At 39.0% G+C, this 15,725-nt stretch overlaps 1 protein-coding gene across 1 annotated transcript in view; it reads left to right on the forward strand.

Moving 5' to 3' along the window:
- Top1 (DNA topoisomerase I) overlaps positions 1–15,725 on the forward strand; it is a 145,035-nt gene that overhangs the window by 113,429 nt on the left and 15,881 nt on the right. Inside the window, exons 13-16 of the mRNA XM_090352715.1 lie at positions 7,036–7,151; positions 11,769–11,890; positions 14,210–14,332; positions 15,470–15,657. Of these exons, the coding sequence (XP_090208841.1) occupies positions 7,036–7,151; positions 11,769–11,890; positions 14,210–14,332; positions 15,470–15,657 (549 nt within the window). The remainder of the gene's footprint in view (positions 1–7,035; positions 7,152–11,768; positions 11,891–14,209; positions 14,333–15,469; positions 15,658–15,725) is intronic.

A 15,725-nucleotide genomic window follows, 5' to 3' on the forward strand; every position in this document is an offset into this window, starting at 1 on the left:
GAAACTGCTCTTTAAACATGGTTTGTTGGAGAGATTATTTGCTACAGTTTCTAGTGAATTCTTTTTTGCAAGTATGATTGTTGAACTTTGTGAGTTCTCCTCAAGTATAATGTTTGATGGCACACTGTAAATGTTTTAGAAGTGGAAGTGGAAAACAGGAGTGCACAGGCTCCCAGTCAGTAGTTACTGGCTTGTTTGTGAACTGAGGTAATCACTAACTCCCACTAGTGGCTTAGTTGGCACTTTACTACCACCCTTGTTATATCCCATTAAACAAATTACACTTTACCAACCAGGCTAATATGGAGAATTTCTGCCTTTCTCTAAAGTCAGTAGATAGATTTGTCACAACCAAAAAATACAACTTACTCTTATCCCTTATTTCCCTCTCTTTAGTAATTGTATGAATGGGGAAAACTATTAATGTCCCACACATTTTCCTCCTGGGAACATTGAGGCTTAATCTCAACCATGACAATCTATTTAACCCAGATGACTTTTTTTGGCAGGGGGTGAGGGGGGATCGTGAGGCTTGAATTGGGCATGGGTGCTGTCCCTGAGCTCTTCAGCTCAAAGCTACCACCCTATCCCTACACCACTTCTGGTTTTCTAGTGGTTAATTGGAGATAAGAGTCTCCCGTCCTTTTGTGCCTCGACTGGTTTTGAAACTTGATCCTCAGATCTCAGCTTCCTGAGTAGCTAGGATTACAGGCCTAAGCCACCATCCAGCAATGACCTATTTTCAACTGCTAGGTATTGTAAGCTGTGCAATTTCAACTTTGTGTCGGGTTAAATATACTTTGTGTCAAGACTGATCTGATAGTAGCAAGTCCCAAGTTAATTCTAATCGGTGATTCTTAGCCAGGAGACTTGAAAATGGGATATTTATTACTGGTATGAGTTCAGTTGTGCTTTGACTCTCACAGAGAAAAAAAAATTGTGTATAGGCGGGCATGGTAGCTTATGCCTGTAATCCTAGCCACTCAGGAGGCTGAGATCTGAGGATCATGGTTCAAAGCCAGCCTGGGCACTAAAATCCATGGGACTCCAATTAACCACTAGAAAACCAGAAGAAGTGGTGCTGTAGCTCCAGGGGTAAGCCTTGAACTGTAGAGCTCAGAGACAGTGCCCAGGCCCAGAGTTCAAACCCTACAACTGACCAAAAAAAAAAATTGTGTGTGTGTGTGTGAAGATAGGAATATATAATGCTGTAAGGAATTAATTTTTAAAAACCAGGTCTCCTGGATACTATCAGTAATAATGGTTTTCTTTTCAGAAATGTGGATTCTCGATAATTCTCAAATTAGACAATTTATAAATGACCTCCCCTTTTTCTTGGTGGTATAGGGCTTCTAATACTTGTATCTCCTAGCCTTTTTTGCTTTATTTTTCAAATAGGGCCTTTCAGTTTTCTCCCTCCACCTCCTCTCCCCATTGTTCGCCAGAGCTGATCTGTACTACAGTCCTACCTAACTAGGATGACAGACATGTGCCACTAAGCTCAATTTATTGATTGGGATGGAGTCTTGCTCTCGCCTTCTAGTCTCCACTTCCCAAGTAGCTGAGATTACAGGTGTGAGTCACCATACCTTGACCTTTATATCTGAACTTTTATAGATTGTAGAAAAAAATTTATTTCCAGTCATGGGGCTTGAACTCTGGGCATGGGCACTGTCCCTGAACTCTTCAGCTCAAAGCTATACCACTCTACCCCTTGAGCCACAAGCCAGTTCCGGTTTTCTGGTAGTTAATTGGAAATAAGAATCTCACAGACTTTAGTGCCTGTGCTGGCTTTGAACTGTGATCCTCAGATCTCAGCCTCCTGAGTAGTTGGGCTTGGTGGCTCATGCTTGTAATCCTAACTTGGATTGCAGAAATTTTATAGTGTATTGTATGCAATTTGTTAACTTCAAAACAGTATGTAGAACATACATCTGGCTAACATTCACTTATAGTTTTATTTTGGCCTTCCTCTTTCAAACCAGTTTTATTATGAGATTTCTACATAACTTGAATTTAAGTCTAGCCCACCATAGATGAAACATTTCAATGTCTAAATGCATGTTTCTCTTCATGTGTGTTGTGGAGAAAAGCATTGATGAGAGGCCTAAGGGTCTTAACATTATAATTCTCACATAATAATAACTTAATCCAATAACATGAACTTATTGAAAGATAAATTCTGTCTTTTTTTTCAGATAGGTTTAGTGTACAGTGATTTATCAAATCTTCTACCTACCCCCCCAAAAAAACTGTATGGGTTATCAAACTTGGGTATATGTGTTTGCTAAGCAAGGGCTCTACCATTTGAGTCACTGATTCAGGTAGGGTTTACTAAACATTTTGCCCTGGGCTGGCCTTGAACTGAAATTTTCTGATCTGAGCTATGATTACAGGCTTGACTACCATGCCAGCATTGCCACCTATGTCTCTACTTAACTTTTGTACTAGGGCTTGAACTCAGGACTTCACACTCTTGCTGGCTTTTTCCTCCAAGCTGGTGCTCTACCATTTGAGCCATGCCTCTATTTTCTGCCCTTTTGCTAGTTAGCTGGAGAGAAGTCTTGGATCCACTGGATTTGAACCTTGATCCTTAGGTATTATTAGCCTCATCAGTAGCTAAGATGATAGGCATGAGCCACTGGTGCCCAGCTTGACTAGTTATTTTAAGACCATAATGTTCCTAATTTAGGCTTCCTGTACTAGCTGGGATGACAGGTAAGTATCATTCGCATCCAACCCCCTCCATTGAGATGGAATCTTACATTCTTTTCTGCCCAGGCTAGCTTGGACCTCAATCTTACCATTTTAGGCCTCCCACATAGCCTAGGATTACAGTACTATTATGCCCAGCTATGCAGTGCCTAAGCCAGCCTCAAATTGCAGCCTATCCATTCTTAGCCTCCCAAGTAGCTAGGGAGGCAAGAGCCACTGACACCTGATTCAAATCTCCTAATTTGTTTAAATAGTAAGGGACTTGCCTGATGATATACCCTGTTGAAGCTGGAGGAATTGTAAAAACAATTTGGTATCTTAATTAGAAATCCTGAGGTGATGAAAAGAATGGAGCCAAAACTTAGCATTAGGGAAAACATAGTATTCTGAATTCCTTCATAATTACTGTGTGATTGCTGTAGCAGATGAACTCCTTGAAGAGGCTTTAACGTGCATGCATGTGCTTGAGAGTTACAGACAGTGGGCTTGAGTTCTTGCCTTTTCTTTGTCAACAGTGAGTGAGGAGATCCTGCCAATTCCTGTTTGTAAAGCAGTAGGTTCATTGTAGAAGATCTGTAATGCTCCTTCCAGGTCTAAGATTTTATAAAACCTTTACTTTCTAGAGACATCTTTTTTTTCTTTTTGAAGGTTTTTTGTTTGTTTGTTTTTGTTTTTTGCGGGGGAGAGGGGCATGGGGCTTGAAATCTGGCCTGGGCGCTACCGCCTTACCTTTGAGCCAAGCGCCACTTCCCATTTTCTAGAGGTTAATTAGAGATAAAGAGCCTCAGGTCCTTTTGTGCCCAGGCAATTCTCAGATCTCGGCTTCCTGAGTAGCTAGAATTACAGGCATGAGCCACTGCGCCCAGCTTTTTTTTTTTTTTTTTTAAGTTTTAAATGTGTATTTTAAACACACATAAAATTTACCATCTTAAATATATCTAAATGAATTTAGGTACTATTACTGTTCCAAGTATATAATTAGTGTTAAAGAAAGTTGCTATCTTAGCTCTAGTTATATCAATAGAGATACAGTGTGCTTGTGCACACACACAAATCTTGATAGAGGGTGTTACATCTTAGCTATATCCAAGTGTATAGTTAGATAATGTTAAGTTTTACATATTGTTGTGTTACTGTGACTACTCACAGAAGTGTTTCATTAGTACAACTAAAACTGTAGTCCTGAAACACTTAACTCGTTGCCCATCCCAGTATCTGACAAGTGTTCTTTCTATGAGTTTCTATGGAAGTTATTACATGTATTTGTAACCATATAGTAGTTATTCATTTGTAATTGGTATCTTACTTAACAAAATGTTTATAAACTTCATCCATATTATAGCATGTGTCAAAATTTCTTATGTCTGAATATTGCATTGAACGGGTATAACACATTTTGTTTATTTAACTGACTACAGACACTTGCATTTTTTTCTCCTTTTTGACTCCCAGTAGTGTTACAAGTATGTGATTGAATCCCTGTTTTCATGGTCAGGCTTAAAGTTCTAGGAATAGAGTCACTCTGTCTTATGGTAATCCTATATCTGCCTTAACGAAAGTGGATAAGCAGTCTCATTTCTCTGTCTCACCACTAGTGCTTCTTTCCTGTTTTTGTCATCCTAATGGATGTGAGTGATATGTCATTTAAGTATAGATGTTTGTGTGTGTGTGTGTGTGTTGTTGTTGTTGTTTTGAAATTGGTCTCACTACATAACTGAAGATTTCTTTGACCTCTCTAACTACCTGCTTCAGCCTTCCCAGTGCTGGGATTACAGGTGTATACTTTTTGCCTAAAGTTCTTGGTGTGTTTTTGAGAAAGCATCTCCCTATATTGCCTGCCCTGTCCTTGAACTCCTGGGCAGAAGTGTTCCTCCTGTCTGTGCCTCAAGTAGCTGGGGCTATAGACATATACCACTCTACCTACAGGTTCTTTCTGTATTCTAGGTGTTAACCTTATATTAAGTGCATAATTTTTAGCTTTTTGAAGATTTTCTTTGATGCCAGAATGTTTCAGCTTTGTAATTCAACTTTTTCTTTTTGTTGTGATTGATTTTGGTATCATGTCCAAGAAATAGTCATAGTCAACCTCCCTCTCCCCCCACACACACATTTTTGTCTGCATTGGAGGTTTTATAAATTTGAGCTCTTAACTTTAGGTCTTTAGGCTTTAATCCATTTCAAGTTAATTAATTAATTAATTGATTTTTTTTTTGCCAGTTCTGAGACTTGAACTCCGGGCCTGGGCACTTTCCTTTGGACACTTTTTTGCTCAAGCCTACTGCTCTGCCATTTAAGCACCACTTCCAGCTTTTTCTGAGTATGTGGTACCGAACCTAGGGCATTGTGCATGCTAGGTGAGCACTCTACTACTAGGCTTCACTCACGACCCCTCAAGTTAATCGTCATATACAGCGTTTATACCCCAACTCCAGAGTTGAAAAAACTATCCTTTCCCCCTTGAATGATGATGCAAAATCATTTAACCATAAAGGTTGACTTTTATACTTAGTATAATAGAGTTTTATAGTTAGAGTATCATGGCTTTTGATACATGTAACTTTGGGGGGTTGTCGTGGAGCTCTTTAGCTCCAGGCTATCACCTTATCCTGGAGCCAAGCCCCACTTCCTATTTTCTTGAGGTTAATTGGTAATTAGAGTCTCAGGTTCTTTGATCCTCAGATCTCAGCTTCCTGAGTAGGTAGGATTACAGGCATGAGCCACTGAACCCAGCTACAAGTAATGTTTGTTTGCTGCTTTTGAAATTGGACTTATAAAGAATTCATCAAAATGATAAAACAAAAATATGTATAATTAGCCTGCAGAAAGATTTTTTTTTTTTTTTTGCCAGTCCTGGGCTTGAGCTCAGGGCTTGAGCAATGTCCTTGGACTTTCTCAAGGCTAGCACTCTACCATTTGAGCCTCAGCACCACTTCCGGCTTTTTGCTATGTATGTGGGTTACCGAGGAAAAGAACCCGGGTCTTCGTGCATGCTAGGCAAGCACTCTACCACTAGGCCAAACTCCCGGCCCCTGCAGAAAGATTTTTAAATGAGCCAGTAGTGAGGTCCATCCTAAACAAAAGCAGAGATTGGAGACATGTCCCATCAATTGCAGTCAATTAGATCCTGGTCTGTAAAATGTACTTGGGATAGCATTGGACTGTTTGTAATCATACCAAATATTGGAATGATACTAGAAAACTTTATTAAATGTGATTGATTTTATATATATATATATAAAGTTAGTATATGTATACTTGTTAGAGTTTATGGGAATTTACCGCGTGTGTGTGTGTGTGTGTGTGTGTGTGTGTGTGTGTGTGTGTGTGTGTGTGTGTGTTACTCCTGGGGCCAGAACTCAAGACCTGGGCACTATTCTGAGCGACTGGTACTCTACCACTTGAGCCACAGCTCCATACTGGCTTTTTGGTCATTAATTGGAGATAAGGAGTCTCAGGATTTCTCCTGCCAGCAAGTCTCTGGACTTCCTGGCTGGCTTCAAATCCTCAAATCTTGGCCTCTTGAGTAGAATTACAGGTATAAGCCATTGGAGCCCCCAGTTTTTGTTTTTTTTATAGAGCTGCTTGCTAAAATATTTACTGGTGAAGTCTCACCTGCAGTGAGCTTTGAAATGGTTCAGACAAAATAGGAGGTATAGCAAGATGTTAGCAGTTACATCTCATTGCTTTTCTATATTTTGAAACATTGTTTTATTCTACACATGTATTTGAAGCTTTGTTTTATTATACACAGCTTTAAATCATTTGTGTCTGCTAGATAGTTCTAGGTAACCTGACAGTAGCTTAACTCAGTGTACCCAGTTGAAACTATTGTTTCCTGGTCATTTTGATACAAATGCACTTTCTTTTTTTTTTTTTACAAATGCACTTTCTTATAGGATTGTTTTCCCCTGTGTCTTTGGGAATTCATTTTGTGCATATTGGTGGTGTATTTAATACCTGTGCCCCATGTGTACCATTGTGCTGCACTGTTACACCATTCTGGAAGAATAACGTTGCATTTCCATATTCCTCGCTCCTTGTTGAACTCCTTGAGTTGAAGATCTTTAGTATCTTTGAACAGAACCATTAGAACCATTTTCCTCTTCCATTCACCTGTTTTCATTCCAGCTTTTGAGACTGCTGGGTTTTGTTTGTTTGTTTTATTATTTGTTAGTTTGTCCTTTATTCCAAAGTGGAAGGCACAAGACTTTGAATGAGAACCAGTCAGTCATGCAGATAATTATTTTGGCATTTAATAGGAAATAATCTCTGTAGTAGACAAGGTAATTGCTAAATGAGGTTGTGCCTTGTCTTTGAAAGGTGGGAAGAAGAACGTTATCCCGAAGGCATCAAGTGGAAATTCCTAGAGCATAAAGGCCCTGTATTTGCTCCACCATATGAACCTCTTCCGGACAGTGTCAAGTTTTATTATGATGGTGAGTTGTTTCAAGGTTATCTAATCCTTGACCAAGAAAAGAGTGTGTTTCAATTAGGAATAGAAAATGAAGACATATCCTGTGCTGGCTAGTCCTTTCTATTTCATTTTGTTTTCTTTTCATTGTATGGCTTCAGAAAAGAGCCATCAACTGTGTGTGTAACTTCTGCTGAAAAAAAAAAAAATTGTACTACCTAAAAGAAATTGTTCATTCTTGACTGATCTAAACCAGCCATGGTCCACAAGATGAAGGTTTTTATCTGAACTGGGGTTTTTTTGTTTTGTTTTAGAAGCTGGAGTTGTTAGAAATCTTTACTTGAATTCATAGTGTTATGTTTTAGTGATAATAACACAAGCCAATAAGCTGCTATCATGAGAAATACTATTTAGTTGTGCATTAATTAGTCAACTTCTAGATAAGGCTGATAGGGTCTGTCCTCTGATATAGTGCAGCCTACATCTTTGAAAGAGGAGCTGCTTAAAGAAATGCCTCCCAGAGTTTCTTAGATGGCTCAGAATTGTCTACTATCAGCATCTCTGTTCTTGAGTTGATGAGTTTGAGAGTAGTCTTTGATAGGTTTTCTGTTAGGAGTGTAGCAGTGCAGTAGATGGTAATATTTGGCTGGTTTCCCTCATTCCAAGGGTTCTAAGAATGGCTTCATAGCATTATTCCTCAAACACTTACGTGCTGTGCTTAAGGTTCACCAGAGTAGGTCTTTAGGTGTATAGGGTTGAGTGCTTCTCAGCCAAGTAATCTACGGACCAGTACTGAGAAATTGGGCAAGAAAAGTGTTAGAAGGCATTAGAGGACATACTGGGGGGGAGGGGCACTGTTCATCTCTGTCTACACCCCATGGCTTCAAAGCCACAGTTGCATATGGGTTTAGGCAATGCAGGCTATAGCTTATATCTAAAGGGCTGGTTTTGTGAGGAAGCCAGGGTTTTGTTTTTTAAAGGGAAATGTTTATTGACTATGGCTGTGTTGTTCAGATACCAAGAGCTAGAAGTAGATAGTACTGCTGACATAAGTCCAACAAGATTCCATAGTCTCAGTGGCAGATACCATCAAAAAACAGTATCTTCTCTGTTAAGCCAGAGAACATAGCCCCTTGTGAAATCATTCCTTGAGACTCTTTTTTTTTTTTTTGCCAGTCCTGGGCTTGGGCTCAGGACCTGAGCTTTTGTCCTTGGGTTTTTCTCAAGACTGGAACTCTACCACTTGAGCCACAGCACCACTTCTGGCATATTTTCTACGTATGTGGTACCGAGGAATCGAACCCAGGTTTTCGTGCATGCTAGGCAAGCACTCTACCACTAGGCCAAACTCCCAGCCCCTCCATGAGACTCTTAAATATGACTTAAAGCCAAAACTCTTGATAAAAGCAAAGATTGTAAGACCTAGAATATGACTATTGTAAATATGGGTTTGCAGGTATTCTGTAGCTCTAGTCTGGATTTAACTGAGTGCTTTAGAAAGCTCAGTTAAAAAAGCCTCAGGGGCCAGGAGCATCACCTATGGTAGCATTCAAGTTTTGGAGACTAGGGGTTTTTCTTTCTAAGGTGTGAGACCAAGGCTTGGAGTAATTCCCTGTTGCCTACAATTCCTTCCTCTGTGGCCTCCACTATAGGGGCTCTTGGGTTCCAGCATTTCCTTGCTTGGTCTTCCCTCTGGGATTTTTTTTTCTCTTTTATTATATAACCTCTCACTCTACAATAAGTCAGGACTGATACTGTAAATGCTGCCCAGACTGGGGGTGACTTCTCAGATTCCTGTAGCACTTGCTGTGAAGGTGGGGCCTGTGCTGACTGAAGCACAGAATTGTTACCTCTCTACTGAGGATCTTCAGTTTCAGCTCTGACTCAGCATTTCCCATTTCCTGGAGCTCAGCCTATTCCACAAAGTCCTATCATTGCCAGGAACCTTCAAGTTGTTCTCCTGTCACTGCTGCAGAAAGCTGTTATTTCGTCTTTGATGGTCCATCTAAAATGAGATCTGTCACAATAGCTTTCTCTGTTCGAACAGAATTTAGTAAAATAGCCCAGTGGCTTAGTTTGGTTGTTGTTGTTGTTGTTTATTTTTCAGATACTGCTAATACTTAGTTTATATCATATTCCAGAGAACAGCTTGAATTCTTGCCATTCATATATTTTATTTATGGTTAGACACCAATGGCTCCTATCTGTGTTACTAGCTACTCAGGAAGTTGAGACCTCAGGATGGATGTTCAGTGTCTGGAGACTCTCCAATTAACCACCAAAAAGCTAGAATTAGAGTTGTGGCCATGTGGTCATCCTTGAGCAAAAAACTCAGAGACAGCTCCCAGGGTCTGAGTTCAAGCCCCCAAACAAAAATTTGTTTTCATTGTTTTATTTTGTTCTTTAGAGTTTTTGTTTTGTTGGTTTGTTTTTTGTTTTTTAATACAGTCTCACTTTGTAGCACACCAGGCCTCAAACCCATGATCCTTCTGCGTCAACCTCCCGAGTAGATCATAGGTAGTACCGCCTCACCTGGATTAATACTTTATCTCTTGGAGATGTATTACAATTTTAATGGCAACTCTGACTCAGGACTCAGTTGAGTAGTTCTGGAAAGAGCAAGAAGCCTCTAAATCTAGCGTAAAGCCTGGCCCTCCAACCCCTTTTGCTTGCTTAAGTGTATATGCACTCTCACACTCTCTCTTTCTCGTATCTGTCTACCAATCTCTCCCCTCCAACCTTGTCTCTCGTACTCTCACTTGCTCATTCTCCTTTCTCTCTCTATTCTTTTGCTGGATGGAGCTTGAACTCAGGGCCTTAAGCTCTTGGTCAACTTTGCTCATAGCTGATGGTGTACCACCTGATACACAGCCCCTCCCAGTTTAGCATTTTGCTACTTATTTGGAGACTTTTCAGATGGGCCGGTTTCATATCAAACCATGATCATCAAATCTCAGCCTCCTGAGTAGCTAGGATTCAGGCATGAGCCACTTGGCACCCAACTTGTAATTTTTTAAAAAGCTTCTCATGTTTATGCTGGGACCTGTTTGGGCTGTGATCCTCCTGTGCAGGAGGAATAACAGGTGTACACAATTTTTAATGGATTTAGGTTAAGTCTTGTGAATTTTGTTTGGGCTGGCCTCTGGCTTTGTTCCTCCTGACCTCAGCCAAACATGGAATTACAATAGTGAGCCATGCCTTGCTAAATCTGGTTTTGTGGTCTAAAGCTGAAGCTTGAGAGGGGAAACTTCGCCACCTGTTGGCCTTTTAAATTATAGCTTCTAAGCAGATTCCATCAACCATGTGTTTTGTTTTCTGTGAGAATTCTCTATATTACAACAAAAATGATAAATTTCCAACCTTTATGAGTTGAAGCATATTTAAATTTTTCAGCAGATAGATTTTGGTTAAGTTTTAAGTTTCTGTAATAAATGTAGAATCCTTTAATTGAATTATTAGTACCTCTATAGTAGTAAATAGATTTATATTGAACTTCTTCACTTAATATGTACCCAAATGATATGTTCAGATTAATTCCAAATGGTGTTGCAAAGTTGAATTTTCAAGAAAAACAAATGGAAACTGGTCCTAAGTATTTTAAATAGGCTAAAACTGGATGGAAGCATGACTCAAGCAATAGAATCCCTGTAATAAGCATGAAGCCTCAAATCCCAGTACTGTCATAAATAATTAAACAAATAGAATTTCACTTTCAAATACTTCCTTTTCCCTTTATTATCATAAAAAAATGGGCTCTATGAAAATTTTACCAGTTAGCTCATTGTGAAACACAAGGGCTCCTTTAAAGCTATTTTTGCATACTCAAGTGCTGCTAGGAACCCCAGCTATCCTTTTCACTATAGATTGTTTTTCTGAAGAATGCAGCCTTGTTGGACCTGTGCTCCAAACTACCTGGAAAACAGGTATTCTGAACAGAAATAAAGGAGCAGAGCGAGCACTGCCAACTCACCTATGCAAATGGTCGATGTAAAAATGCAATTTCTAGGTTTAGGATTGGGGCCCAAGATTCTGTATAGTCTGTGAGCCACATTCTTAGTAGCCAGGTTCTAGAGGAAGGTCTTATGTAGGCTTCTCATGGGAAATCTGGGCTTGCCTGCTGTGGATTTTTTTTCATTCATATTCCACCCACCTAACTTTGAAGAAGAAAGATGCCTATTTCTTTTCCCCACAATTCCTTTCTTCCACTCCCTGCCCTCTCCCTTCCTCCCCTTTTTGAACAGAGGCTGCTTAGCTTAGCAGTGGCAGGAGTCCCTCTGAGGATTTCATTTTTAAAAACCATTGAAGAGGTGTAAAGGACCCTGCTTGCTGAAAGGAAAAGGAAGAATGGCCTTCCCCAGGTCATCCCTGTCCTGAGCAGGCACCTGGGAACAATTAACTGACATAGTCTCCAGAGAATGACCCAGGTAAATATCTACTAAAGACAAGCAGAATTCATACAAGTAGATATAAATCGGTATGTTGTCTTTGTTGTTGTTGTTGTTGTTGTTGTTGTTGTTGTAACTGTGTCACCAGATCTTTGTATATAAAGGTAAGCTATTGCTATAGAAGTCTCCAGCACTCAGTATTTATACTTAGAATATGAGGACTGCACCTCACTTTTTGGAACCACTTTTTCCTCTAGGTAAAGTCATGAAACTGAGCCCCAAAGCAGAAGAAGTAGCTACATTCTTTGCAAAAATGCTCGACCATGAATATACTACTAAGGAAATATTTAGGAAAAATTTCTTTAAAGACTGGAGAAAGGTATTGTATGTGGCCCATGTATTAATATCATAGTAGCTGGCAAAAATGTTGATTGTATGTCAAGTATGAAGAGGTTTTACAAAAACCACTCTGCTATAAAATCTTAAGCTTTATGGACTTTCAGCATGTTGAAAGTTGGGTGGGTGGGTTTGATCTCATCACTATATTAATGAAGTTTCTGTCCAATAAGATACTATTTCTTTCTTTCCTCTCAACTCTCTCATGCAGCCACAGGAAGGAGGTTATCAGATTAGGTCAAACTGAAAACCTCAATTCCAGTTGAGCAATGGAAAGTTTATCCCTATAGGACTGCCCTCTGTCTGCTATTGAAAAGGGAGACATGAATCTGGCATCCTAATTTGTTTTGATTCTTGGTTATTTACTAGGCCACACTCCCAGCCCATCTGTTTTGTTTTGTTTTGTTTTTTTTACTTTTTATTTATTTATTTATTTATTTATTTATTGCCAGTCCTGGGCTTGAGCTCAGGGCCTGAGCACTGTCCTTGGACTTTCTCAAGGCTAGAGCTCTATCACTCGAGCCTCAGCACCACTTCCGGCTTTTTTCTATGTATGTGGTACTGAGGAATCGAACCCGGGTCCTCATGCATGCTAGACAAGCACTTTAACCACTAGGCCAAACTCCCGGCCCCCCATCTGTTTTTTATATGTAGTTTTTCTGCTTTAAAACCACAGAGACTAATTTGGACTACGCAATCATTTTTTTTAATTTTTTTTAAATTTATTTTGTTCTTTGTCAGTCCTGGACTTGGGCTCAGGGCATGAACACTGTCCTTGTTTTTTTCTCAAGGCTAGAGCTCTACTGCTTGAGCCACAGCATCACTTCTGGCTTTTTTTATTTTTCTTTGTATGTGGTACCGAGGAATTGAACCCGAGTCTAGGCAAGTACTCTTACCAATAGGCCAGACTCCCGGTCCATTTTTTTTAATTTTTTAAAAAATATTTTGATAGGGAGTGTGGCCTAGTGGTAGAGTGCTTGCCTAGCACGCAGGAAGACCTGGTTTCGATTCCTTGGTATTATATACATAGAAAAAGGCCAGAAGTGGTGCTGAGGCTCAAATGGTAGAGTTCTAGCCTTGAGAAAGTCCAAGGACTGTGCTCAGTCCCTGAGCTCAAGCCCAAGACTGGCAAAAAAAATATTATATATATATTATATATATACATATATATATGAAATAATGCACCTACTACCTGATGAATGTAATTGTAACCCCTCTACACATTATCCCGACAATATGTATGTATATGCATTTATATACATATGTGCATATACACACACACACACACACACACACACACAAATGAGCAAGGAAGAGAAATTGGTACTGCAGAATTTATAAGAATTACATATATGTGTGGGTACGTGTGTGTGCGCACGCCAATCTTGGAGTTTGAACTCAGACTTAGGTTTTGGGTGCTGTCCCTGAGCCTCTGTGCCCAACGCTAGTTCTCAGAGCTTGAGCCACAGCTCCACTTAGGACTTTTTTTTTTTAATTTATTTAAAGGTAGAGGGGTTACCACTTCATAAATCAGGTAATGAGAACATTTTTGTGGTTAAGTAAATAGAAGAATTTCACAGACTTCCTGCCTGAGCTGGCTTCAAACTATGCTTCTGGGATCTCAGCTTCCTTCGTAGCTAGGATTATAGGAATGAGCCACCTTACCTGACCTGGTCTACGTAATTTTAAATCTCACTAATTTTGATTTGAGTACTTTGGATCAAGACGGAACTGAAGTTTACCTCCTGAACTATCTCCAAAAATCAATAGTTCATGATTAAATATTTCTAAGAATGAATATGACAATGTTTCATTACTAAAATAATTTTTTATATATTCATGTTTCTTAAACTGATACTCATATGTCCCGGACTTGGACCAATTTCCCAAGTTTCTTAAAATATTTTTATACTGGAGAAGTATTATATACCAAAATGAAATAGTAAAATTTATTTTTCAAATTTTATTAAAATCAAGCACATTGGCTCATACCTATAATCCTGGCTAATGGGAGGCAAAGGTTGGAGAGCTACCATTCCAAAAAAATGAAACTCCATCTCAACCAATGAAATTACTAGACATGGCAGCATGTGCCTGTCATCCCAGCTTTTGGGGAAGAACAATCTAGGAAGATGAAAGGCTTTGTTTAAAAAAAACAAAAATTTAAAAATTGACGTTGTTATCACCAGTCTATAGTACCTATCCGCTCTAGTCATCCTATTTGTTTTTTAAAGTGTGTTGCTTTAATTATTAAAAAAAAATTGTGGATTTACTTTCTTTTATCTTCTTTCTGTTTAACTAGGAAATGACTAATGATGAGAAGAATACTATCACCAATCTAAGCAAATGTGATTTTACCCAAATGAGCCAATATTTCAAAGCCCAGTCAGAAGCTCGGAAACAGATGAGCAAGGAAGAGAAATTGGTACTGCAGAATTTATGAGAATTACTGGATAGTGATTGCTCGTCCAAGTTTCTTCTTGGGTTCTTATGACACAGCATTGACTTCAGTAATTTCACATTAGTCTAAGCTACAGATTTAAGATTCTCAGCCATAAATCTTAAACTTTATTAATGATTTTACTTAGACTAAAAGTTATAAATAAGCACTTTTGTTACATTAGCTCAGAACCCTAATGTTCCACTGACTGAAACAGCAATCAATAGCTTCACTAGTATGTTGTTTAAGGATGAGGAAGCCTGTCCCACTGGGGCCTCTTGGTCCTCTTGAGACAGGTGAAATACTGCTCACATGCCTGTCCGTTCTTTGCTCTAGAATCTAGTAGCCACACTGATCCATCTCCATTCTACAGTCTTGGCCATTATCATTGCTAAAGGATCTTTCTAGTGTCTGTCTCATATTTTCTGATACAAGGCTACCTATTTTTATACAGGTCCATCTACTTGTATACATATTCCCTATGGCTCCTTTTTATGTAACAGTGGAAGAAACCAAGTAGTTGTAGCAGAGACTATATGGCCCTCAAGCATAAAATGCCTTCTATCTAGAAAACATTGCCAAGCCCTAATCTAGAGAAATGCAGGCTTAAGTCTTATTTTGTTTTTTATGGTTCTGTAGATTCATTATTTCAAAGGACATTCCTGTCTATAAATAGAGATATACAATTTTAGCCATTTAATACTTCTTTTAATCCTTAGTTTAAAAATTACTGAACTAGTTGTATAAGAATGGTAATTGCTTCAGTCTTAGGTTAGGTTTAATTTTATCCCCAACATTCCAAGTTACTGAAATTTGCTGTTGTTTACTTAAGTGGTGTTTTTAAACTTAAAAACTTTATTTTTGGAATATTCATCCATATATACTCACATATAGAATACTCATCCATCTAAGGAAAGAGTTTTTGTTTGAATCTGTAACTGAAATCTTTTCTTCTAGATAGATTGGGAGGGGTTGTTGTAAATTAGAAAAAAATGTACTCGAGCTTTTCCTTAGAGTGATTTCTTAGTGATTTTTAGACTTTACATCGACCTTTCTCTCATAAGTAAGTGGAGAGAGCAGTAATTTAAACACATATTGAATACTTCCCTACTGTATTTCTAGAAAATCAAAGAAGAAAATGAAAAGTTACTGAAAGAATATGGCTTCTGTATTATGGATAATCACAAAGAGAGGATTGCCAACTTCAAGATAGAACCTCCTGGGCTTTTCCGTGGCCGTGGCAACCACCCTAAGATGGGCATGCTGAAAAGAAGGATTATGCCTGAGGACATAATCATCAACTGTAGCAAGTGAGCCCAATGCTTCATCCATCCTCTTTGGCCAGAAATGTGGTGGAAGGCTTTCTTCATTGCCAGTG

This window comes from Megascapheus bottae, chromosome 18, assembly GCF_031878675.1.
Source record: "Megascapheus bottae isolate mThoBot1 chromosome 18, mThoBot2.hap1, whole genome shotgun sequence".
Classification (NCBI taxonomy): Eukaryota; Metazoa; Chordata; class Mammalia; order Rodentia; family Geomyidae; genus Megascapheus; species Megascapheus bottae.